The sequence below is a fragment of the Haliotis rufescens genome, unplaced genomic scaffold (assembly GCF_023055435.1).
Source record: "Haliotis rufescens isolate VD_foot unplaced genomic scaffold, xgHalRufe1.0.p SCAF_5, whole genome shotgun sequence".
NCBI classification, from domain to species: Eukaryota; Metazoa; Mollusca; class Gastropoda; order Lepetellida; family Haliotidae; genus Haliotis; species Haliotis rufescens.
In genome coordinates, this window is record NW_025964223.1 from 6,985,610 (window position 1) to 7,012,219 (window position 26,610).

Consider the following 26,610-nt stretch of genomic DNA (forward strand, 5'->3'; position numbering starts at 1 on the left):
ATTTACAGAAATCATGATTTTGAAATGCGTTTAAATTGCCATTGGGTTAAGTTATCATTATGCTCGATATTTTACTTTTATGGTATTAGAAATACACACTTGCTCAATATGGACCCGCCTCAGTTGCGCGGACCGTTGTAAACAAACGCACGTGGGAAAAACGGAAGTAGCAGGTGCTCCATCCGGGCTTTTCTGGAAGTTGTTTAGGTTACGAACATGGCGTCGATTGACGACTCGGATATCCCTGGTAGGTAACATTACTGATGTTTTCGTATAGTGTGTTGGTCATTTTCAATTAAAATATTGTGGGAATATGTACTGATATACTTGTGAATATGTGGGTGTGTTTAAATCTGTAAGTAGGTGTATAAATAAAACAGAAATGACGAAGCGCGAAAGTGCTGTCAAAAGTCAGTGTATGTGATTGTGATGATCTTCGTTTTAACAGTGGATTATCTAGCTTTTGATCCGTGTGCTTTGTCTCTGATGTCTGGGCAGAATGTTTCATCTAATTCTCATACTTGGAGAACAGCCGTCCTGTTTCTGTGACCAAAAATGAGCAATTGTCATGGCGATTGTTTCTAAACAGCGAACTTGGAAATTAACACAAATACATGACCGTACTTGCAAGTGGCGAACAAACCGTTAAATACCAGAAACTGTGGATACCTCTGATTCATCACTTGTACCTCGGCTTCTTTGCATTTGACATTGGAATGAAGTGGATGCTAAATCGCAAGGGCACATACAATGTGATGTATGCTCATAAATAGTTTATCGATGAAACATGTTGAATATTGCATTGGCAAGGCGGTGATTATAGGTGTGCTTCGTTCCAATACACTGACTAGATACATATTGGGGGATTTCAATTTTTTGTGGTGAAGGGAGGGAATCAGTGGAAGGTGACCCAAAAATATGACAGTCTGTAATTGAGGGTCATAAAAAATAAGGCACAATTTTGGGGAGGGTCATGAGAAAATTGACCTTTTATAATATTTTACATTTTGTGTTTTGAGGGATGGTCCTGAAAAAAAATGGTCATCCAAAAATAAAATATGACAAGCATTAAAGGAGCATAATTATTTCCTTCTATAACTGCATCAAAACCTCTTTTTGACTTGAGATTTCTTTTACATGTTTGGTATACTATCAGAAACTAGCATTTGATTTTGTAATTCGCCTGACTATAAGTCAAGTGAGCTAATGTCACGATCTGTTTGTCCCATGTCGACCGTTGTTTGCCATAAACATGCTCAGAAACCATTAAACTATGAAGAAAACAATTCACATACTTGTTCCCACCAATGACCTAAATGTCTTCTGGTTAATATGTATGGCCTTAGGATACAATATTTGTATTGTAGCAGAAATAATTGTCCAGAAATTCAGGGAAACCATTCCGCTTTAATGTTGATTGAGGAGCACACTCTACCTGCACTGAGATTGCTTTGTTTATATACCCCTGAAGATCCGGGGTAGAATAGGTCTTCAGCGACCCATGCTTGCATAAAAGCAGCGTTAGAAATTGGCACTAGTCCTGTAGTCCTTACCAAACTGCCCAATAGTAAAGGTATCCTAAGGACTAGTAGAAATTGACCCATTTTAAGGGTTTTGCTATATGTTATCATTATAAGGACTAGTGGACAAAAACTGTTAGTTTCTAACCCTGAAAAGGCGACTGCTTTTCACAAAGGGTGACTTACGGGATCGGGTGGTCAGACTCGCTGACTTGGTGGATGAAAGTCATTGTATCCCAATTCCGTGGATCGATTGCTGAGTGCGGCATTAAACAACAAACTTGACTTGTTATTTGCCTCAAATTACTAATCATGTTAAAATGAAACTTTGCTTTTTGATGATAATGGAAGCCAGTAAGGGCACCTGTTTCACTTTCACTATTTGTGCTACAAAAGATTCCAGACATCAAAGTAGAGGTCTTTCCTATATTGATCAGAAGTAACCTTGATCATTTCTATGTAGTTATTTTAGTTGAATACTAGATTCATTATTGTTTTCTATTTACAGAAACTGGGGCAGTTTTCACATTCGGGAAGAGCTACTTTGCAGATAATTTACCCAACAAGTTTTGGGTTAAAAATGACAAAGTTTTACAGATTGAATGTGGAGATGAACATACTGCCCTTATTACAAGTAAGTTTTCTGTGACTACTTACATTCAAGTATCAATAGACATGCAGGCAATATGTGTTTTTGATTGAGTGAGTGAGTTGGGTTTAACGCCACTTTTAACATTATTCCAGTTATATCACGGCGTGTCAGCTTAATGTAGGAGGAAAGCCCGAAGTGATGCAGGTCTCAGACGTTTACTACTTCGATGAGACCCACGAGCACGGGTATGGTGCTGACAAACCTAGAAACATAATCGGGGCGAACCGGGATTTGAACCCACAATCATAGGTTTCTGGCGTGCCCAAGGGACGCAACTCTGCACAGCGAATTGCGGCACCTCAGATGACTGGGCCACCCATGCCCCCATGTGACTGACATGTGATGACTTGAAACCTGTGCTCCGATTTATTTGTCGCGTCTTACAACCAGGATGGGTTGCTGGGGACCTATTCTATCTCAGAATGCCCACGATGTTGCCAAGGTGGTTGAGACGCCAGACCATCACAGGGTGTTTAAATTACCATTGCCAAACGCCCGTGTACATGATGTTCAGTAATACTGACCGGTCAGACAAGTTAAAGTTAGTCAGTCACTAGGACTCAACTCAGAGTATATATTCTGCATGAACTAAATGTTTATTGTTATTCATGTGAAAAATGTTAAGAAAATATTGATGTTTGTGATATGAGCAGACAAGTTTGCTCAACATGCAGGTGATGGAAAGACTACACAAAACCATTTTTGCCCCATTGGATGTGACCGAAGAAATCGAATTCTAATTAAAAAAATAAGTCCATTTATATAATGTGCCAAATTCCACTCCAGTATTATTACTCCAGTAAGTGGATCAGTGTGCACTAGATTTTCATTCTCAGCTCCCTGGGGTGCTAGAAGGTTGACATTCAACTTACCATCTCATCCTACCCGGTACTCATCAACATTGCAAGCACATGTTTGAATCTCCAGAAATGACGTCATGTTTTTTTTTCATGAAATGAACCACGCTTCATTCTTCATTGTTGTTTGCGATCATGTGAGCACTGTTTCTTTTCCTTGCAGGTAGTGGTCGTATCTTTATGTTCGGCACCAACAACTGGGGCCAGCTCGGCCTGCCTGATGTTAAGACTGCCAACAAACCTAGCTGTATTAAATGTAGGTTCAGTGTCGTCACTGTCCGTTTAAAATTGAAAAGTCATGTCCAAACTTTGTGATTTATTAGGAGGAAAGTCTTATGTTTGAAAATAACATACATGTTACCATAGTAACATTAAGTTATCTGAGTATCTTGAAAGTGTTTCATTTCTGAGATAATTTATATTACCTTTATTTGTAATTTATTAATTCTGATTACTATTTAAATCTTTAAGAATGTCCAGCTCTGTAGTCAGTTATACTCTGTATTCAATATATTGTAATGAATTTTCTGTTACAGCATTAAAAACCGAAAAGTTGAAACTAGTGGCTTGTGGAAGGAATCATTCAATAATTGCAACAGGTAGGTTTACCCGGGTACACTCTTGATGCTTCGTCATTGACTCGTGATGACACTTGCAGAATGGTAGTGTCCAGGTAATGGTGTCATGTTACGTGTATTCTCACCAATCTGAAACTCTGGATTGTGGCATATTGGTGGAATCATTCACCAATAGACTTGGAGCAATACAAGTTGGTATATATTTTTAGTAAATAAAATTGGAAGTATAGTAACCCTTTTATTTAAAAAATAAAGAACACATTTTGTCATTCATCATATTTCACCAGGAAAAAAATGTTTATAAGTAACTTGAAAATTTATTTTTGATAACTTTTTACCCCAACCCTCAATGACTCTTCAGCAATGTTCAGTGTTGGAAAGAAAATCTATTAACCAAGTGATGAAGCTTCCAAGAGACCTAAACTATAACCCAAGTCTGGAAGCCATAATTTTCCTCGATCTCCTGTGGGTATCCATTTAGTTAGACTCCAGACTAAATCATGCTTCTTCTTTTACGATCATTGCAAGAATGTTCAGCAAGGTGGTTGATTGCTATTTTAAATTGCAGGTGCTCAAAGCATTTAATGTCTTTGATGGGGGTGAATAGTTTATTTGTTACAACACAATGTCTTGTTGTTCAACATGTTGAACAGCATCTCTTAGTCAAGGTTTAAGAGGGAGCACCGGTGGCCCAATTGTCCAATGCACCTTAATTCACTGTGCAGAGTTGCCTCCCTTGGGCATGCCAGAAACATGATTCACCCAATTAAGTTTCAAGGTTCGTCAGTACCATACCATGATCGTTGGTTTCACCAAAGTGGTAAGCATCTGAGACCTGCATCCTTTCAGGTTTTCCTCCCTCATCAAGCTGACACACCGTTATGTAACTGGAACATTGTTAAAAACGGGATTAAACCTAATTCACTCACTCACTCACTCACCCATAGTTTAAGATGTTTTAAAGTTAAGATGTTAAAGTTGTTCATTATTCAATTCCTGTTTCAGAGTCTGGTAAACTCTTTACCTTTGGTGCTAATGGAGAGGGACAGCTGGGAATAGAGGATATAAATGATGCTAATATACCCCGCCATATAGACTCGCTAGATGCCGTGCCGTACAGTATGCTGGGGGCAGGTGTGGAACACTCCGTGGCACTCACAGGTAGGCAATATACCCCGCCATATAGACTCGCTAGACGCCGTGCCATACAGTATGCTGGGGGCAGGTGTGGAACACTCCGTGGCACTCACAGGTAGGCAATATATCCCGCCCTATAGACTCGCTAGATGCCATGCCGTACAGTATGCTGGGGGCAGGAGTGGAACACTCCATGGCACTCACAGGTAGGCAATATACCCCGCCATATAGACTCACTAGATGCCATGCCGTACAGTATGCTGGGGGAAGGTGTGGAACACTCTGTGGCACTCACAGGTAGGCAATATACCCCGCCATATAGACTCACTAGATGCCATGCCGTACAGTATGCTGGGGGAAGGTGTGGAACACTCTGTGGCACTCACAGGTAGGCAATATACCCCGCCATATAGACTCACTAGACGCCATGCCGTACAGTATGCTGGGGGCAGGAGTGGAACACTCCGTGGCACTCACAGGTAGGCAATATACCCCGCCATATAGACTCGCTAGACGCCGTGCCATACAGTATGCTGGGGGAAGGTGTGGAACACTCCATGGCACTCACAGGTAGGCAATATACCCTGCCATATAGACTGGCTAGAAGCCATGCCGTAGAGTATGCTGGGGGCAGGTGTGGAACACTCCATGGCTCTCACAGGTAGGCAATATACCCCGCCATATAGACTCGCTAGATGCCGTGCCATACAGTATGCTGGGGGCAGGTGTGGAACACTCCGTGGCACTCACAGGTAGGCAGATGACTACATCAGAGTATAGTGTTGTTGAAGAGTGGCTATGATGTGTGACCTTGTTTGTGGTGTGTTGTCACGATGCAATGGCCAGGATCAGTGCACACATGCATCAGTATACTCAGTGTCTCCTGACAGTTACGATTGCTTCTGCTATGGGCCGTTGGGTGACGGCATGGGTCATGTCCAATCCTCACCCCAGGGAGCTTCCAGATATTCCACTTGTGTCCAAGCTGGGTTTTTTTCATTTATGTATCATATTGTTCATAAAGAAGGACATCCATGATCATGTTGTCAGTTTGGTAAAAAATAGAACATTTTTTCATGAATTATCTCCCTTTGATCATCAATGATTTTTTTTTTCCCCTTTCTTTCAGAAGACATTGATTGAACTTGCAAAATGTCCACTTGTAAACTTTATTTTCTAAACCCCACCATGTTTACTGTTAAAGTTTGCTAATGTTTACACAGAGATTAAGACTTGTAAAAAATGTAATTTTGTTGATAACTAAAATTATTTGAAACCATCAGATCTATTTGAAATGTTTAAAAAGGCTGTGATACATATTCAGTACTGAATACCAGTTTAAATCTTACTTTATAGTTGTACAATATGATTGCTATTCCAATATACATTGATTGTATTCATCTTTAGGCCATGTTAAAAGTATTACTGTTTCTCATCCCTTTCTTAAAGAAGGGGTATGGTTGAATTTGGGGAAGTTAGAAATTTAATCAACATTATATATTTTGATTGCTTAGCCTTTTCAAAACTAAATCAATAACTGTAAATTTTGAAAACATTGCTCTACACAAGTAGAGAGTAGGTTTATTAGGCCTTGTTAGAAAATAAAAAAACTATTGCCATCACTTTTCATTGTCAATTATTATGATGGGCTACATCAATAAGTGCAATCTCATTAAAATCAGATCTTAGTTCTCGTTGCCGCTAAACAAAGATCTAAGGACATCCCATTGCGGGTCACGTCAGACCGACCTTGCGCGAACTTTGACCGACCAATGGAATGACCAATCAGATGGTAAGCGATGCACTGATTGGTCGGATGAAAGGTCGTTCTGATGTGACCCCTAATGGAATGTCTTCAGATCTTTCTTTAGCAGTAGCGAGAACTAAGATCTGATTTTAATGAGATTGCAATATGTGAAAATTTAAAAGAAAAAAAATCTCTAAGTGTGAAACCAGAACCAAATTTGGGATTGAGACAGTGATGGGAAATGTAAGGTGTTGCTGTAAGAGTCATATCAATGTGATTAGTTGTTGGAATACATTATTGATGTAACCGGATCACTCGATCTCTCCACACATTAAGGCAGGAATTCAAAGAAACCGGTTGTTGTTGTCACCTCTCTCTCCTCACCACGAAACTGTACAGGAAGCAAGAAACAGTTTTGTGTGACAGTATCCATGCAATAGTTGAGTGTAATGTGACAGTGGCTGTATGTTTGTTGCAGAGGACGGCCGGGTGTTTGTGTGGGGTGGTGGGGGCGAGGGCCAGCTGGGCCTGGGGCATGACACAGAGGTCCCCACCCCGAGGGAGCTTCCGTTTGAGGAGAATGTTGTGTGTATAGCATGCGGCTACTACCACACAGCCCTTGTCACAGGTGAGGCCACGTTTGTTGTCACACACACTGCAGCCTTGTACATGCACTGCTTATTGTGGGCCAGGCTAGCCATACTGTTCTAGTTGTATACGACACTTTCATCATTTTCTTAAATAATGTGAGGGATATGTTTGCTGTGTTGTAGTTCAGATACAAATGGTAAAATAAATATTTCTTACTGTAAGAGATTTTTTTCAGGGTGATCAATAAGTTTTGTTTATTTTCAGTAAAAAACTGGTTTTAATATTAGGTCTATGAATTTGAAGATCATTTGTATTTTAATGAAAGAGCTTGGGAATTATTTGCTTCAATTTGCTGAAAGGTTTGTATTATCAGTAATTTGGGGCCTTTTGAGAAATAAGGGGAAACACCTTGTGACTGTATTATTTTGAACAGAAATAAACAACTGATGAGAAGCCATTTTTTTTGGCTTTACGTGTTACTTAATCCATACAGAATCAAACAAATATAAATATTTGGTTTTGACAAATTCAGTTGTAATATATATGCATGCATGTACCTGAAAAAATATAATATTTTGTATATGCTTGCATTCAGCATAACCATAGAAGTGCAATAATTCATGGAGGTTGAAGTTTGCCTGTAACCATGGTAACACTTGAGTAATAGCTTTGGCTCGCTCCTAAGTATTCTGTTTCTGTTGCCAGAGAACGGTTACTTGTACACATTCGGTGAGACGGAGAATGGTAAGCTTGGCCTGGGGGACAGCCCTGCTGAATACGCCACCCCCCAACACGTGTCTTCCATCACAGAGAAAGTCAAGTGGGTGGCCTGTGGGGGGTCACACACAGCTGTACTCACAGGTCTGTTGTCATGGTTACCAGACAGTTTGGTATAATGCTCTATTTATGAACAAATATCTATGCTACAAGCAATTGAGCAAATTAGAATTCTTTTAATGAGTTGTCTCCCTTTGACCATTAGCAAGTTTTCCCTTCTTCGGCACTTATTTAACTTTCAAAATGTCTGTTGGTTAACATTGTTTAATATACTCCATCATATTAACTGTTAATGTTTACTGTTTACACAGAGAATATGGCCTATTAAATACGAATGGGTTGATAACTGAAAATAAAGAGTTTGGAGAGGTCTGTTTCTTGTCAAATTTTGAAAAGTGAGTCTGACCTACAGTACTTCAGTCAAGTCCCGTTAATCCGACATCGATGGTTGCATATGATTATGTCGGATTAACGAGTATGTCGGATAAACGAAATTTAGTAGTATCAACGTTCGTGATCGAAAAACGGACAACTACACGATATATAAGGATTCAAACACGTAATAAAAAACATAAAATAAATATTCATATTGTTATGTTACATTGTTGGCGAAATATGTTTTCTAATCATGCAACCTCTAAAGTTTAACGCAAAACAACTGTTACAGACTGTATGACCGATTCAAAATACTTTAAAAAGCATAGTCTGGAATGGAAGTCGCAACTTTGAAACTGGTACCCAAAGCTTAAGAAAGCTGCTTTCTAAGTGGCTAACGTCGACATCCTGTTGGTCATTTCATTGGTAGGTCATAGTTCGCGAAAGGTTGTTCTGACGTGACTTGTAATGGGATGCCCTCGTCGATAGCGAGAACTTGTATCTGATTTTAATAAGATTGAGGTAATCTAAGCATGTGAATTATACTGTTTTCTTTATTTAAAGCATTAATTGTTTATTGTTAAGCAAGTTTCTCTCTGCAGCCGTTGAAATATGCAGCTACCAGCCGATTCGTCTCGCATCAAAACACGGGCTGTGTACTCGCGGGCAGATGACCACGGAGTACGCTTATCACTGTGTCGGATTAACGAGACTGATTAATGAGTGATTTCGGTAATTCGTTGCAAATTAGGTGTGTCGGAGACGGAGTGCGAGACTGTCGGATTAACGGGTCTAAATAGCACTGATTTAATCGGTTCCCATCATTAGTGTCGGATAAAGCCGATTGTCGGATTAACGAGTGTCGGATTAACGAGACTTGACTGTATATACCAAAACAGTACAGTTATGCTTTTCAAATTATCCTAATCTGATAAATATGTTGTATTCTTTTTCCAGTAGAATTCCTGTGTTGCACCCCACTCTACATCTTTGTTTCCTCTTTCAGAGAGAGGGTCAGTGTATACCTTTGGGGAGGGAGCTAACGGTCAGCTGGGACACGGCACCATGGTTCTACAGACAGCCATTCCACACCTGTTGAAACTGGACTTCAAGGCCGCACATATAGCTTGTGGGGAAAACATCACAGCTGTTGTCTCAGGTACCTGTACTGTTAGATTGAAGAGGGGACGAAGGTCCTCACTTGGTATGTTGAGTGAAATGTTGCCTTGAATGCCATGAATGTGGTCTAGAAATGCCAATATGTTAGAAAAACAGGCAACATCTGTGTGTACATGTTGAATTATAAGGGTAATGTTATTTTATGTGGCATTATCTACCGATGGTATGGATTGTTAATCATAATTTTGATCACTTGATTGTCTGATCCAGACTGAAATATTTACATCCAGTCATACAGCATTGAACAGCTAACAAACAAACGGTCTTCCGTTTAAAGAATTTAGAAATTCTTTGATTTGTTAGTGAAAAAGCTTTGAAATATATTTTGTTTTTCACTTCCACTTTTCAGAGGGTGGTCAGATATATACATGCGGCGATGGTCGACACGGAAAATTGGGTCTTGGACAGGAGAGCTTCTCTAATCAGTTCAAACCCAGTAGGATAGATAGATTTACAAAGTTCAAAGTCCAAATGGTAAGTCAATATGTTATAGTTTTTTATCGGAAAAAGAATATGTATATAATAAGTTTCTAATTTCTAATGTGATAAGGAAATGGCATAGTGGTTAAAGCCTGCGCATGTATGTGATACTTTCAGCTGGACTAATAAATATGCGTCTGTCCCTCTTCGCAACGGTCAATGTAAATGTCATCACTTCAAACACTGGCAATAAGGTTTTAAATTTGGTGAGATGTTTTATTAAATTCATTACATCACAATTTACCACAAAAGTCATATGAAGAGGTCACATGATATCCAATGAGCCCGATTAGGGTGCATTCAGATTTGTCAAAAACTCATCTGAGTTGAAGGTCACTACTCGTTAGGTGTCATTGACGTGGCCCAGATTGAACTACTCAGTCACAGGCGACCTTGATAAAGCTTGACTGTAGCCGACTCTGGCATAAAACAACATTCACTCACTTTATGTTCACTGCCTTTCATAGTACGTCTGTAACTTCAGTGTCAATTGTTAGATGGTGGTCGAGTGGATGGAGCATCTGCCCAGACAGCAGAAGTTATGATCAAAGGTTTACAAAAAATGATCAAAGTTTTACAATTAAAGAGACCTGTGAAGATCCGGGGTAGAATAGGTCGTCAGCAACCCATGCTTGCCATAAAAGGCGACTATGCTTGTCATAGAGGCGACTTAAGGGATCGGGTGGTCAGGCTCGCTGACTTGGTTGATGTATGTCATTGTATCCCAATTGCATGGATCGATGCTCATGACCCCAATCACTGGATTGTCTGGTCCAGACTCGATTATTTACAGACTGCCGTCATATATTTGTAATGTTGCTGAGTGCGGCGTAAAACAACAATCAAACAAAACCAATTAAAGACATCAGTCATGGATATATTTATCTGTTTTTGATTATTTATGGAATTGCATGTATTATTTTGCATTCTGTATGGTATGATGGATAGCTCATGTAATGTGTATGTGTATCATTTGGAGCAACCTGTATGTTATACTGTGGGTATCACAAGGGGCAACCTGTACGTTATACTGTGGGTATCACAAGGGGCAACTTGTACGTTATACTGTGGGTATCACAAGGGGCAACCCGTACGTTATACTGTGGGCATCACAAGGGGCAACCTGTACGTTATACTGTGGGTATCACAAGGGGCAACTTGTACGTTATACTGTGGGTATCACATGGGGCAACCTGTACGTTATACTGTGGGTATCACAAGGGGCAACCTGTACGTTATACTGTGGGTATCACAAGGGGCAACTTGTACGTTATACTGTGGGTATCACAAGGGGCAACCTGTACGTTATACTGTGGGTATCACAAGGGGCAACCTGTACGTTATACTGTGGGTATCACAAGGGGCAACCTGTACGTTATACTGTGGGTATCATTTGGAGCAACCTGTATGTTATACTGTGGGTATCACAAGGGGCAACCTGTACGTTATACTATGGGTATCACAAGGGGCAACCTGTACGTTATACTGTGTGTATCATTTGGAGCAACCTGTATGTTATACTGCGGGTATCACAAGGGGCAACCTGTACGTTATACTGTGGGTATCACAAGGGGCAACTTGTACGTTATACTGTGGGTATCACAAGGGGCAACCTGTACGTTATACTGTGGGTATCACAAGGGGCAACCTGTACGTTATACTGTGGGTATCATTTGGAGCAACCTGTACGTTATACTGTGGGTATCATTTGGAGCAACCTGTATGTTATACTGTGGGTATCACAAGAGGCAACCTGTACGTTATACTGTGGGTATCACAAGGGGCAACCTGTACATTATACTGTGTGTATCATTTGGAGCAACCTGTATGTTATACTGTTGGTATCACAAGGGGCAACCTGTACGTTATACTGTGGGTATCACCAGGGGCAACCTGTACGTTATACTGTGGGTATCACATGGGGCAACCTGTACGTTATACTGTGGGTATCACAAGGGGCAACCTGTACGTTATACTGTGGGTATCACATGGGGCAACCTGTACGTTATACTGTTGGTATCACCAGGGGCAACCTGTACGTTATACTGTGGGTATCACAAGGGGCAACCTGTACGTTATACTGTGGGTATCACATGGGGCAACCTGTACGTTATACTGTGGGTATCACCAGGGGCAACCTGTACGTTATACTATGGGTATCACAAGAGGCAACCTGTACGTTATACTGTGGGTATCACAAGGGGCAACTTGTACGTTATACCGTGGGTATCACAAGGGGCAACTTGTACGTTATACCGTGGGTATCACAAGGGGCATGGTTCAATCACATGGAGTGTCCCTTCTCACTCGGCATGTACCGCCGCCGGGCCCGTGTGGAAAGAGCATCTGCCTAGAAAGCGGAATGTCGCTGGTTCCAAATCCCCATCTGCATTATGCTGAAAGATGTTAAAAGATGGTAATTATTGTTACCCTGCCCATGTCAAGGCCTGGTCGGTCCAGAATCTGTATACTGTGTCTGTGTGAGGTATCTATGTTAAACTGTTGCATCGTATCTCAGTGGGATACACACAAACACATGCATGCAAGTCGCTCTATTAGTTTTGTTTGTTTGTTTGTGGTTTTACGCTGTACTCAGCAATATTCCAGCTATATGACGGCGGTCTGTAAATAATCGAGTCTGGACCAGACAATCCAGTGATTGACATGATGTGCATCGATCCACGCAATTGGGACCGATGACATGCATCAACCAAGTCAGCGAGTCTGACCACCCGATCCCGTTAGTCCCCTTTTACGACAAGCATAGTCGCCTTTTACGGCAAGCATGGGTTGCTGAAGACCTATTCTACCCCGGATCTTCATGGGTCCTCTATTAGTGCAATAATCTTTGATATGATAAGCACCATTTAACTTCATCTTCAATCTGTGCTGCCAGTTTGTCCAGCTGTTGTTGTGTTTTTGAAAGGCTGAAAGGTTTTACAGGAAAGGAGAGATCTCTACTGTTGGCGTGTTCTGTGTTCCAGGTGTCTTGTGGAGGCTGTCACATGATCGTGACGGCACGGAAACGGATCGAGAATAAAGACGTTGACATCGAAGAGGAAATTGAGGAAGCCTCCCGGACATTGAACCAGACATTAAATGGGCTGGACCTCAACAACAGCGCGTCGGCCCGGGATCGGCGGCGGCAGACCATGGTTAGTCACTGGGGCCTTTTATTTGAAGGAAAAAGGGGTCAGTGTGGCCCAATGGAGTTGTCTCCCTTGTCTGCCATGATCCATTGGTTTGAACACCAAATCACCCCCCTGGTAAACATTTTGAGTATTAATTATCCCCCGCTACGAAGTGGAAGGGGGATATAGGAATGGGAGCTCTCCGTCTGTCTGTCACTTTTTGTTTCTGGTGCAGAACTAAAAAACCATGAGACATCTTAACCAAACTTGGCACATAGATAGGTCCAGTGGTGAATTGGTGCCTTTTGATAGTTTGGGATTTTAAGAAAAATTATTTTTAGAGTTTCCATGGCAACAACTTTGACTTAGACTGAAAATGGCGGTAGTGCTCGAGCAGGTCTTGAAAACCGTACAATATTTCTTGCCTTGCACACAACAGGACATGTCAAACTGGCAGGGGATATGAGGATGTTTAAGTTAGATTTACTGACCATGCTGACCGACTGGACATTCGGACACCAGCACCCATCATCAATTTGTTGTTTTTTGTATTTTATCAACCATGAATTGGAGAGATGACATAATGGTGCAGATGTTTGACATGTAATTTTTTTGTTCTTTACTTGGGTTAAAAAATCAAGTATTAATGATAGATGCTTTGGCCTTACCTTCCCCTGTTTGTACAGCCGAGTCCCATGATGTCACTCAACCGGACGCTGCCATCACTAGGCAACAACCGCACGCTGCCAGTGCTCAATGGCCATGCCACACTGCCCAACTTGAAAAACCAGGAGAATCTGCTGCAGAAGAGCATGTTGCCTGGCATCAAGATAGATGGTGAGAGCAGGCAGGAGGAAGATGGGTGGAGTGGGCAGCGACAAGATGGGGCGGGGTGGGCAGCAACAAGATGGGGTCGGGTGGGTTGGGGTGGGCAGCAACAAGATGGGGTCGGGTGGGGTGGGGTGGGCAACAACAAGAGTGGGTCAGATGGGGTGGGAAGAGACAAGATGGGGTCGGGCTGGGTCGGGAAGCAACAAGATGGGGTCGGATGGGGTGGGTTGGGCAGAGACAAGATAGTGTTGGGTGGGGTGGGAAGAGACAAGATGGGGTTGGGTGGGGTGGGGGGTGGTTGGCAGAGACAAGATCGGATGGGGTGGGCAGGGAGGAGATGGGGTTGAATTAGGAAGACTTTTGTCCAATACATTCACCAAACTGTCTAAATACTGATTAACTTGTATTTCAAATTATTAGAAACTGTTCTGTATGTGCTGCAACTAATCATTTCTCTTTTAATGAAGACATTGCACAATACATGTATTCTGTGACCTACCCTCTTCATAAAACCCTTGCCCATTCTTCAGACAAGAAGGAGACAGAATCAGAAGAGGAAAGTGAGGAAGACGAGGAGGAAGTTGGGAAAGAGAAGAAGGTAGGAATATGTGTCTTGTTGTATCCAGCTGAAGGCGACCTCAAGATGTCCAGTGTTTCCTGGATCAGGCAGTTTTCAACACACATAACATCACCTCAAATCTTGTAGCAAACCTTAGACAATCTGAAGTTCATAGTGGTAGTCCTCTTCTTGTTTCTGTTTGTAGGAGTTGTCTTCCTTGTAGTCATGGTTGTCATGTACGCAGACCTATTTGTAAATTTAACTTATGTTTCAAAGAAAAATGTATGTAAGACTCCCTGATTAATCTTAAAATAGTGTAAACCTTTATCCTGAAACGGCTGACATCAACAGTTTCTGTGTGAAAATTGGAATTTATTTGACACAGTAAGTGCCCTCCTATTAATTACAATAGCAACAGAATTCCCTTCCTGTCTGTAGTCTTTATAAGCCCTAACGTATTCGACGTAATAAGCGCTCAGGGCGCTCTCAAAATTTGAAATAGGGGGCTCTTATTAGAATATAATTTCGGTGAAAAAAAAACATAGTGGAAAGACGGTAAATTTCGTGGTTTATGCTGACAGCCTGAAATGTTTATATACGACAGATATATTTTTCCAGAATATAATTTCCCATAATTAAGGATGCATATAACACACGTATTATACACGAATAGATAAGTCTTGTGTACATTGATCAATCGGAAGGGGTGCTAATTGGGATTTTCCTACCCAATATATTAGCCGTGGGCACTTATTAGAGCGGGGCGCTTATTACGTCGAATACGGTAACTCTTGGAGACATATTTTAGTCCATGGCCCATTAATTGATGTTAATATCAAATAGTGAATGTGGTTTAATATATGCGGCAATGAAATAAGTAAATACGCTTGTTTGTTGTACGTTTGTATATATGGTTCTCTCTATTGAAGTTTTTTTGTTTGAAAAAAATGGCACCAGGATGTTTTTAAAACATTGGACATTTTGGATGACAATCAGTTAGTCTGAATATTAATATAGGAATCCTGCTATTGACTCTGTCAGGTTATTGTCAATCACAGGAGGCCATAACTTTCTTCTCATCTAGGTTTGTGTACATGAACACTCCTGTACTTTTAGACACAGACTACAGATAGACCTTTTAACACTCTTGCTTTCTTACCCCCTGATAGAGAATCACCCCCCAGCCACTACCCCGAGGATCTCCCAGGACGAAGGCCCCCCAACCCAAGGTAGTCACCGTGTGTCCTCCAGCTCGGTGTGGTAGTGAGGACTGTGTTGCATGCCTAGTGTTGTCCATAGAGTTTGGGTTTGGTTGGAGAGAAATGGTTTTGCATCTTGAACTGAATTTTGTATTATTACATTGTCTAAAATGATAGAAAAAGTTAGATTCAATAATATTTCAGACTGATGTATTTTGATCATTGTTTTAGTAGCATGGTTGACATGTTGTCGATTCCGAAGATCTATAAGTCCATGTCAGCACGAAAGTTTTAACTCAGTCATTCTGGTCTGCTAAGTCAATTGGGGCTGAAGGCTGATAATCAAGTAAAGATTGTTTCGATTTTAAATTGATGCACAAATTGAAGATATTATTTACCGGTATGCCATGAATGTGTGTATGTGGGGATGGAATGGGACTACTAACATTGGTATGTGAATAGTTCTCTTTGCAGTTAAAGAGTTACATGGCTGTATCTAAATACTTAATGAATTCATCTCGCATACAAGCCTCATATCAGAATTCCTGTATGTCAAACAAAATTTAAACTCTTTGTTTATCTTTTTTTAAAAGCTTTATTATTAAAATTCTTTATGGCAATTCTCTTAAATTTCCAGTCCAGTGATTTTGTGTCAAGTCCTTTTCTGATATCCTGACATGAGATGATGTCACTTCCTGTTAAACTGTATAATGATATGAAATCTTGATGGATGAAATCAAGCCATGGCATTATCACATCAGTGTGAAATTACCAGATTCTGTTAGGACGATATCCACCATGAAGTCAGTGGTAAATGAGGATTGGTTATGGCAACATGCTGACTCAGTCATTTCTCCCCGACCTTGACCTTGACCTCAATCATAAATTACACGAACCCAGGACCCATCAATCTGTGAGGAAGTGTCTCTATCAGAAGGTGCGAGGGCACATTTTCTATATTTGTTTTATCTGAGTTCATTTTTGAAAACGGGTTGAAAAATTGGACGTATATGATATGATCTTGGTCATGCTAATTAATTAGGCATAAGGGACAATCCCTGCTGTATAGTTAGCTAAATATATACTAATCATAGTAGATCACAAAAATAATCCTTCTGTACACATCATATGACTTTTACAGAGCAAAGACTGCCAGGAACCAGTCTATGTCATGGGATATATTTCCAGCACATGACACATTTGTGGTGGGGTAGCCTGGTGGTTGAAGCGTTCGCTCGTCACGCCGAAGACCCGGGTTCGATTCCCAACATTGGTACAATGTGTGAAGCCCATTTCTGGTGTCCTCTGATGTGATATTGCTGGAATATTGCTACAAGCGGCGTAAAACCATACTCACTCCACGCATGGGGAATCACTGTGAGAAGATTTGGGAAATCTGTGTGCGCATAAAAAAGGGATGTCACAATTTGTGCCATTTCATTTTATTTCGCCTAACATAAAACATGCAGTGATAGTAAGTAAATTTAGCCACATTTTATGTACACAAAATATTTGTTTACAAGAGTGAGTGAGTTTTGTTTAACGTTACTTTTGGCAATATTACGTCAGTATCACGACAGGGGCATCAGAAATGGGCTTCACACATTGTACACATAGAGGGAATCAAACCCGGGCCTTCAGAGTGATGAGAAACGCTTTAACCACTTGGCTACCTCGCTGCCCTCATTAACGCGAGATGAAAAAAAGATAAATGTAGAATCAAAAGTAATACCCAGTTTGAGTTAATCTTGATCCTTTAGTTTATAATGTCAAACAGACAGACTGACCCAACCTAAACTTTCTGTTGCTCTTTGTTGTAAACAAACATTTAATTTCTGATTTAAAGAGAAACTATGCTCCAAGATCCAGTAGCCATATCAAATTAAGACATAGAAGTTGTTATAAGTGCCATGTGTGGAACTCTGAGATTAGGCCATACTAACCTGATATACATAAAGAAAATGGAATGAGATTAAAGGATTTTTATCACCTTGATTCCAACTTTCTGGTCTGGTCTGGGTCCAGGCCTGGGGGTAGTGATGAAGAAACCGGGGGGTACAAAGGAGGTCTGAAATTCAACCGACAAAAGTATATGATGTGGAAAATGACAGCCCAAACAACAATCCCTTGTTGCCATAAACAAGCATGTATTTACCACTGGTCTGATGGTTACCATGGCGATGGTGTAACAAAATGGCGGAAGCTCCTAACCTGCATGCATGGCACTGCTTGAGCTTGGCCAGTTAGACTAGTTGTTGCTACAGGACTCGGAGGACGAGGGGGTGGCAGGGTCGGAGGACGAGCAGGAGCAGGGGATGGAGGAGGCGCTCCGGAGGAAGGAGAAGGAGGAGGAGGAGGATCGTTGGAGCGAGGAGGAAGAGGAAAAGGTGGAGGAGATTCAGAATGGTGTGGAGGAAGAGGGGGATGATGAGCTGAGCGATGAGAAGGAGAATGAGGACCCCCAAGTAAGGCGTTGGGTGGCACACCACAGCACTAACCACACAGTCAGATCCGATCCTTGGTCACAGCACCAGCCTGGGTTAAGCCGGGTTAAAATATCAACATTTCAGTTTGTCACCAAATGCTCATTATGCTTTAACTTCTTCTTGATCTGTTCATCACATCAAAATCAAATACTTAATTCTGTATCAGCTTGATCAGCACAATGGATAATCAACAAGGTGATCGAACCAATAACAGATGGCATTAACCATGTTAGAGTAGATTTTAGAGACATATAGACACATTCGTCAGTAACCCCTGGTTTGCGCTGTGATCAAGGGGAGTCTTGAGACTGGCACTGCACTGTTCAGTTGGACAATAATCACTTTTTCTCATCAGTTTCCTAATCTTACAAGGAGTCTGACAATCACTATGTGTTTGCAAATCATTGGCTTTGCATGGATATAAGAGCAAGGCCATGAATTGTTTAAACTCACATGGATTGCAGAATCCTGGCTGATGGCTGAAAACACTGTCAGCAGTGTACAAGCGTTATATGAAATAACATTAATTCCCTTTCCTGTTTGATGACGTCATGCCTGACCAGGCACCATATACTTGACACCCAGCACTCGTATTGTTTTTTCATGACACTGAAACATAATCTTTTCAACTGCATCTGTGCATCCAACACCATTCTTGTGTAGCAATCGTACTGCATGTTGCAATCTGTAGCTGACCTAGTTGAGTGATATCTAACATGGTGGTAGCTTCTCATGGCTGTGTTTGGCGGTCTTGATTCCATTGTTGTTTTGAATTTGTATGTCCATGATTTTGTTTCTTTAGCAGCTTTCAGACACTGGTAAGTATGGACTGAACTAAATGAGATAATTCTGAAACAAATCTCGAAAAACAATAATTGTGACAAGAAAAGGAAAGAGGGTGACATCTTTAATATAAATGCATACTTGTTGTCCCTTTGCCACTGAACGATATTGGCTATGTGACTGTTGTAATTCCCTTTCTTGACACAGACTTATGATACTGGTAGTCATTTTGCAAACATTATAGTTCCCTTGCAACCGATGTTTTAGGTAACTAAATGGATCGGGTGGTCAGGCTCGGTGACTTGTTGATTGTGTGTCATCGTATCCCAATTTTGTGGATCGATGCCCATGATGTCAGTCACTGGATTGTCTGGTCGATTGTTCACAGGCCACCATCATATGGCTGGGAGATTGCTGAGTGTGGCAAACAAACGAATCGCACGGATTACCTTGTGGAACATGTCTTGGTTAATAAGAAGGAAATAGCAATTGATAGACGCGACAGCTTTTCTTTAAAGTTATCCAAGAACATATTCTCAATGTATTCTTTAGCATATTTCAATAATATATTTCCGTATTCATGTCCAGGTTTATTTCTCGACATGTGTGGGGGTGTGTTGCTCTGCCAGGATACATTGTTGACGGGTTCGACTCCCAGATTGGCTTAGATTATGCTCACAGGTTTCCTCCCAAGTCGAATACATGTCTGGACATGCAATGATAGTTGATCTGATCATCTTGTGACTGAGCTGCTGGTGTTTTAGCCTCGCTCCCTGCCCGGCCCCACACCGACCCCCAGGAAGAAGGTCGAGGAGGAAGACGAAGAGGAAGAGGAAGAAGAAGACGAAGAAGAAGAGGAAGAGAAGAAAGGAAAGAAGGGCAAGAAAGACAAGAAAGACAAGAAGAAAGAAAAAGGTGTGTTTTTAAAGTTACCAGTAGTGCTCCAAGAGTGGTGTTGTTGCTGTACATGTTTGGTCCATAGGTGTCAGATATAACAGGTCCTGTCACTTCTCTGCAAGAGCGTAAACTGTAATGAAATGATATCTGTTAAATACATTTATTGGTCCCTGGTCTCACATGTTGAAACCTCTGAAAGTAAAATGGAATAGCCAGCCAAAGGAAACATACTGTATTTGACATAATAAGTGCCCAGGGCACTCTCAAAATTAGAAATAGGGGCCTCTAATTAATTAGAATATTATTTTGGTGAAAAAAACAGAGTTGAAAGATCGTAAATGTTGTGGTTTATGCTGACAGCCTGAAATGTTTATATACCACAGATATATTTTTCCAGAATTTAATTGCCCATAATTAAGGGTGCATATTACACATGAGTGCGTTTTATACACTAATAAATAAGTCTTGTGTACATTGATCAATCGGAAGGGGTGCTAATTGGGATTGTTCACTAGCCAATATATTTGCAAATATCGCCGTGGGCGCTTATTAGAGCAAGGCGCTTATTACGTCGAATACAGTAATAATCTTTAGTATTATTGTTGGTTGTGGAAGTTAGACAGGCTGCATCTCTTTCAGACAAGAAGAAAAAGAAGGGGGTGGGTCTGTTTGGGAAGAAGAAAACAGCTGATGAAGAAGATGACGAGGAGGAAGAAAAAGACGAGGAGGCGGAGGAGGAGGATGTGAAGGGAAAGAAGAAGAAAGGTTGTAGTTCTTGCCACGGAAGATCAGGGGTTCACTTGAAGTAGGAATAGGACAGACATTACAGTGAATTCAAGATAGGTCACCAATAACAACCTGACAGACTGATTATTTATTCATTAACACACAAGAATCAGGGGCTCACTTGAAGTAGGAATAGGACAGACATTACAGTGAATTCAAGATAGGTCACCAATAACAACCTGACATACTGATTATTTATTCATTAACACACAAGAATCAGGGGCTCACTTGAAGTAGGAATAGGACAGACATTACAGTGAATTTAAGATAGGACACCAATACTAACCTGACAGACTGATTATTTATTCATTAACACACAAGAATCAGGGGTTCACTTGAAGTAGGAATAGGACAGACATTACAGTGAATTTAAGATAGGACACAAATACTAACCTGACAGACTGATTATTTATTCATTAACACACAAGAATCAGGGGCTCACTTGAAGTAGGAATAGGACAGACATTACAGTGAATTTAAGATAGGTCACCAATAATAACCTGGCAGACTGATTATTTATTCATTAACACACAAGAATCAGGGGCTCACTTGAAGTAGGAATAGGACAGACATTACAGTGAATTTAAGATAGGACACCAATACTAACCTGACAGACTGATTATTTATTCATTAACACACAAGAATCAGGGGTTCACTTGAAGTAGGAATAGGACAGACATTACAGTGAATTTAAGATAGGTCACCAATAACAACCTGACAGACTGATTATTTATTCATTAACACACAAGAATCAGGGGCTCACTTGAAGTAGGAATAGGACAGACATTACAGTGAATTTAAGATAGGACACCAATACTAACCTGACAGACTGATTATTTATTCATTAACACACAAGAATCAGGGGTTCACTTGAAGTAGGAATAGGACAGACATTAAAGTGAATTTAAGATAGGACACAAATACTAACCTGACAGACTGATTATTTATTCATTAACACACAAGAATCAGGGGTTCACTTGAAGTAGGAATAGGACAGACATTACAGTGAATTTAAGATAGGACACCAATACTAACCTGACAGACTGATTATTTATTCATTAACACACAAGAATCAGGGGCTCACTTGAAGTAGGAATAGGACACACATTACAGTGAATTTAAGATAGGACACAAATACTAACCTGACAGACTGATTATTTATTCATTAACACACAAGAATCAGGGGTTCACTTGAAGTAGGAATAGGACACACATTAAAGTGAATTTAAGATAGGTCACCAGTACTAATCTGGGAGACTGATTATTTATTTATTAATACACAAGAATCAGGGGCTCACTTGAAGTAGGAATAGGACAGACATTACAGTGAATTTAAGATAGGACACCAATACTAACCTGACAGACTGATTATTTATTCATTAACACACAAGAATCAGGGGTTCACTTGAAGTAGGAATAGGACAGACATTACAGTGAATTTAAGATAGGACACCAATACTAACCTGACAGACTGATTATTTATTCATTAACACACAAGAATCAGGGGCTCACTTGAAGTAGGAATAGGACACACATTAAAGTGAATTTAAGATAGGTCACCAGTACTAATCTGGGAGACTGATTATTTATTTATTAATACAAAAAATGGAGACAATACAAAATCAGTGATCTCATTCAGCGCAGTAATGCAACACAAAAATGACAGGATCACAACATATTTATTTTGGAGTTAGGACTTTTGAAGTGTTGTGTAGCACCTCCTTGCATAGTTCACGGATGTGGCACCGCCATTGCTTTGATAGGTGTTTCTTATAGCGTAGCCTGTTCGTCTTAGAGGCTGTGTAGAATGATAAAGTTGGGTTGCAGATAAAAAAGAAAAGGAAAAGAAAGATAAGAAGAAGGACAAGAAGAAGGGGAAGAAAGGCAAAGAGGACGAGGATGAGGAAGCGGAGGAAGAGGTATGTTGAAGTGGTCACCGTGAAACCAGTGATGATGGTATCCGATGTGAAACTGTCAGAACTTATCCTGATCAAACAGGCTATACCTATGGTGGTAATTGGTGGGCTACTTTTCATATAAGACTCTGAGTCTACTAGCCCTTTCAACATCTATTGTTGGAAGATTTAATGTTATGGACTGTCATTGATAAGACCAAACAGACTTTTACTGAACTCAGTCTTCAGACTAGTGGCTACTGAATTCTGTGGGATGATGACCGTATGATATCTCTTTAAAAGTGCCATATAACATTGATGTGATAATAATAATTATTACTATTATACACGTATAACTGAAACATTTTCCTATTTGGATTGACAATCTCATGTCGTTGGGAATATAGAACCGACATGTTCTAAGTGCTTAAAAATCCTCAGACCCAGACTGAAATCCTTTAGCCTTTATAATTATCATTTCCAGGAGAAGACAGACAAGAAAGACAAGAAGAAAGACAAGAAAGATAAGAAGAAGGACAAAGACAAGAAAAAGAAAGGAAAGCAGGAAGAAGACGAGGAAGAAGATGGCGAGGAGGACAAAGCAGAGGATGGAGAGAAGGAGAAAAAAAAGCAGGAGGAGAAGAAGGAGGAAGCACCCCCACCCAAGAAGAAGGTGAGAACAGGACTGGAGTACAGGAAGGGCCCCCTAGTGCTGCAATTATAATAATAATAATAATAATAATAATCATGCATCAAACATTAGTCTTTGGATCAGTCTGCACTTACATTTCATTCTCAGCTCCCTGGGAAATATACAAGTTAAAGGTTTACTGTCACATTATTACCTGCTCCTGCTGGGTACCCATTGACTGTTGGGTAAACAGGCATATTATGAACAGAAGACACCACATGTAACCTGTGATTCAGTGTGGGGCAATGTTGCTTAACTTGAGTTGTGACCTGTGTGCAGTACACAAGACCAGGTGCCACCGCAATCTGTGTTCACTCACATTCACTCATGCATTTATTCCTGCATTCACACAATCCTTCATTCATTCACACATTCACTCACAGATTTACTCATGCATTCACACAATCCCTCACGCATTCACACAATCCCACACGCATTCACAGATTTACTCATGCATTCACACAATCCCTCATGCATTCACACAATCTCACATGCATTCACACATTCACTCACAGATTTACACACGCATTCACACAATCCCACACGCATTCACACATACTCTCAGATTTATTCATGCATTCACTCACAGATTTACTCATGCATTCACTCACAGATTTACTCATGCATTCACACATTCACTCACAGATTTACTCATGCATTCACACATTCACTCACAGATTTACTCATGTATTCACACATTCACTCACAGATTTACTCATGCATTCACACATTCACTCACGCATTCACACATGCATTCACTCACAAATGTTTGTGTTGTATGAATGTGACCTGTAAACTGTTGACATATTTCTTCTTTCTTTCATTTTCAGTCCCGATTCTGCACAATATTGTGATCAAACTGATGACTGAATGTAGACATTTAGCCTGAAAGTGTCCCAAGGGGAGACAATTCAACGACTGCCATAACCTCTAGAAGCTGGGTGCCAAGTGGATAAATAAATGGATGCTCATAGTGTTTTGTATATATGTCAATAAGCTGACATCACAAGGAGCATAAGCCTCTTGGCTGAAGCAGCTAACGTGATATTCTGTCTCACTGAGGAATTCCGCATGTGACCAGTGCACCGCGACCCGCCCTTAGCTGGCTTTTAGAAGAGGATTCTTTTTTTATTCATGAATCAAGTTTTCAGTCCCGGAACTTGAAAGTCTTCACGTCAGGGGTAGTACAAACTAAATTTTATAAGAATGCAAAAAGTGTGAAGGTAGTAGGGCAGGGACGGGTAGCTTGGGTACTCGGGTACTCAGGTCGGGTGGGTCCTGAGTAGGACCCGGGTACCGACAGGACTACCCGGACCCGTGGTTAGTCACGTGACATATTGTTTGATGACAAAAACTCACTATAGCTCAGTGGTTACACCACAAGTGGCTAATATTCGCATTTCTTTCTGATGATGCACACATTCCTTTTGACTCGTATATGTCTGAGTGAAGATAAAGCTTAAGTCAACTTCAGTGCACTGATCGTTATATCTAAATAGCTTTGGCCAGGGCTGCGATAAAACAATTCCCAATCAGACATTTTGTTCCCAACTCCTGAGACCTGCAGTGGGTACCCGGGTAGGGCCGGGTAATAGGGGATCAGGTACCCGGGTAGGGCCGGGTAATAGGGGATCAGGTACCCGGGTAGGGCCGGGTAATAGGGGATCAGGTACCCGGGTAGGGCCGGGTAATAGGGGATCAGGTACCCGGGTAGGGCCAGGTAATAGGGAATCAGGTACCCGGGTAGGGCCGGGTAATAGGGAATCGGGTACCCGGGTAGGGCCGGGTAATAGGGGATCAGGTACCCGGGTAGGGCCGGGTAATAGGGGATCAGGTACCCGGGTAGGGCCGGGTAATAGGGGATCGGGTACTCGGGTAGGGCCGGGTAATAGGGAATCGGGTACCCGGGTAGTAAATGTGGACACGCCCCAACCTTAGAAGGTCGTTCCAACATGTGTTTAGTGTAAGGCTACATCTATGTTTAGTATGTTTTGATTCAGATCACTGCCCAATCAGACCTTGATTTCTACCAATTCAGTCCCACCACTGCCGCAGGGGAAGGCTTCCTGGGTGTGGCATGGAATCACACTGCCAGATGGTAGCTGGAGGTGTTTGCAGGTGCTTGCCAAAACAGGAACAGCCCCTTGCTTAGGTCTCAATACTTCTTCAGTCCCAAAACGTTACTTCCAGAACTTGACTGTAATCAAGAGATACTCATGAAGCTACAACAATCATCGAGTGTCACTACCAGTAAATCTGCAACATTAGCTGTCATTCACAAATACAATCATGTTTCACAATAATCTCAAAAGATGACCGTGACCTTTCAGAGACATTAACCCAAACTAAGGATGGTAGGATTTGTTAAGAAAGTTTCATTGCTGTAGAGGCAAATCTGACAGTGACCATGTTTTAAAAAACCATGAATGCTGACCTTCACCTTTGACCAAAACCATTTCAAAGCAGTACACCATGCTGAGGAAGATATATACCAAGTTTAGTGATAAATGCGGGATTTCCTTTTAAGAAAGTGTAACTACAGACGTTTTTGTGAGGTTTTCTACCTCAGGACATTGACCTTTGAACTGTGCCACACGCCAAAATAACTCCCCAGGGCCATTTGGACAAGTCCAGGGAAGATTAATATCTAATGTCAATAATCAGTGTGTGTTGTAGTCATTAAAAAAATCACCAGAAATGGCGACAGCGATGTTGGCGGTGAAATTGCAGTAAAATCTGAAATCAGAAATAATCAGTGGCAGTAGCCCTTCATCGTAGGAGTGTATGTACCGGTATCGGTATTAGCGGTCAAATGATCAACAGTTAACAAAGTTATATTTTAATTGCTCAAATTAAATGAACTGAAAATACTGTATAACTTGTACTTGTGTCTGGGATGAATATTGTACTCGTCTATATTCCAGGTTTATTGACAAAATGCAGTATTTTTTGTGTGACCTGTTTTTCCTCCTGTAATCCACACATTCTAGACTATTGCATAATGTGTTGTTTATTTCCTATGAAGGACCGACACGTGTATACAATGATGTAGAAAGGACATATCTTTAGTCTGTTATAATTATCTCCACCTATCGTTGCCATCTGTGACGTGTTGGCTGTGCATGATTTGTTCGTTGAGTGATTGAGGAAAGACGAGATATCCCTGGAATTGTATCACTATGCCAAACAATGGCCAGTGGTGTTTCCCCTTGTTGCTCATCAGTGATATATATGTGATCATTCGTCATCACGAACAGGAAACTCATAGATCTCATTACTGATATTTCTTTAAAACACTAAGTTTCCTTGACCAAGTCTTCAGCAAAAGACTAATCCCTGCATTAAAGTATATATTTCTGGTTACAACACGCATAACAGTTTTGACACCTCTTTGGTGCAATTTAAAAGGAGAAGAGTCTTGAGTCATTTGGCGATTTTTTACTCAAGTCATTCCAAAAA

General features: G+C 40.9%; 1 protein-coding gene across 5 annotated transcripts; it reads left to right on the plus strand.

Annotated features, from left to right (window-relative positions):
- Window positions 1-175: 175 nt before the first annotated feature.
- Window positions 176-24,789, plus strand: LOC124116560 (X-linked retinitis pigmentosa GTPase regulator-like). 5 transcript variants are annotated; one of them, XM_046477937.2, is made up of 19 exons: window positions 176-247; window positions 2,029-2,154; window positions 3,193-3,285; window positions 3,566-3,628; window positions 4,613-4,768; window positions 6,970-7,119; window positions 7,788-7,943; window positions 9,241-9,393; window positions 9,763-9,887; window positions 12,878-13,048; window positions 13,711-13,861; window positions 14,386-14,453; window positions 15,584-15,643; window positions 17,878-18,078; window positions 19,647-19,797; window positions 20,419-20,544; window positions 22,393-22,484; window positions 22,945-23,133; window positions 23,982-24,789. In XM_046477937.2, exons 1-19 carry the CDS (start codon window positions 217-219, stop codon window positions 24,003-24,005), a joined length of 2,286 nt encoding a protein of 761 aa, XP_046333893.2. In that variant the 5' UTR covers window positions 176-216; the 3' UTR covers window positions 24,006-24,789. The 5 variants fall into 5 exon arrangements, with proteins under 5 accessions (XP_046333893.2, XP_046333894.2, XP_046333895.2 ...); XM_046477938.2 differs by lacking the exon at window positions 17,878-18,078; XM_046477939.2 differs by lacking the exons at window positions 15,584-15,643; window positions 17,878-18,078.
- The last annotated feature ends 1,821 nt before the right edge of the window (window positions 24,790-26,610 follow it).

Bases quoted from the DNA above. Each gene is read 5' to 3' on its own strand.
- LOC124116560 (XM_046477937.2), top strand. From the start codon at position 217: ATGGCGTCGATTGACGACTCGGATATCCCTG. The intron at 7,120-7,787 runs GTGAGGCCACGT...TTCTGTTGCCAG, and splicing joins CCACACAGCCCTTGTCACAG to AGAACGGTTACTTGTACACA. The intron at 13,049-13,710 runs GTTAGTCACTGG...CTGTTTGTACAG, and splicing joins ATCGGCGGCGGCAGACCATG to CCGAGTCCCATGATGTCACT.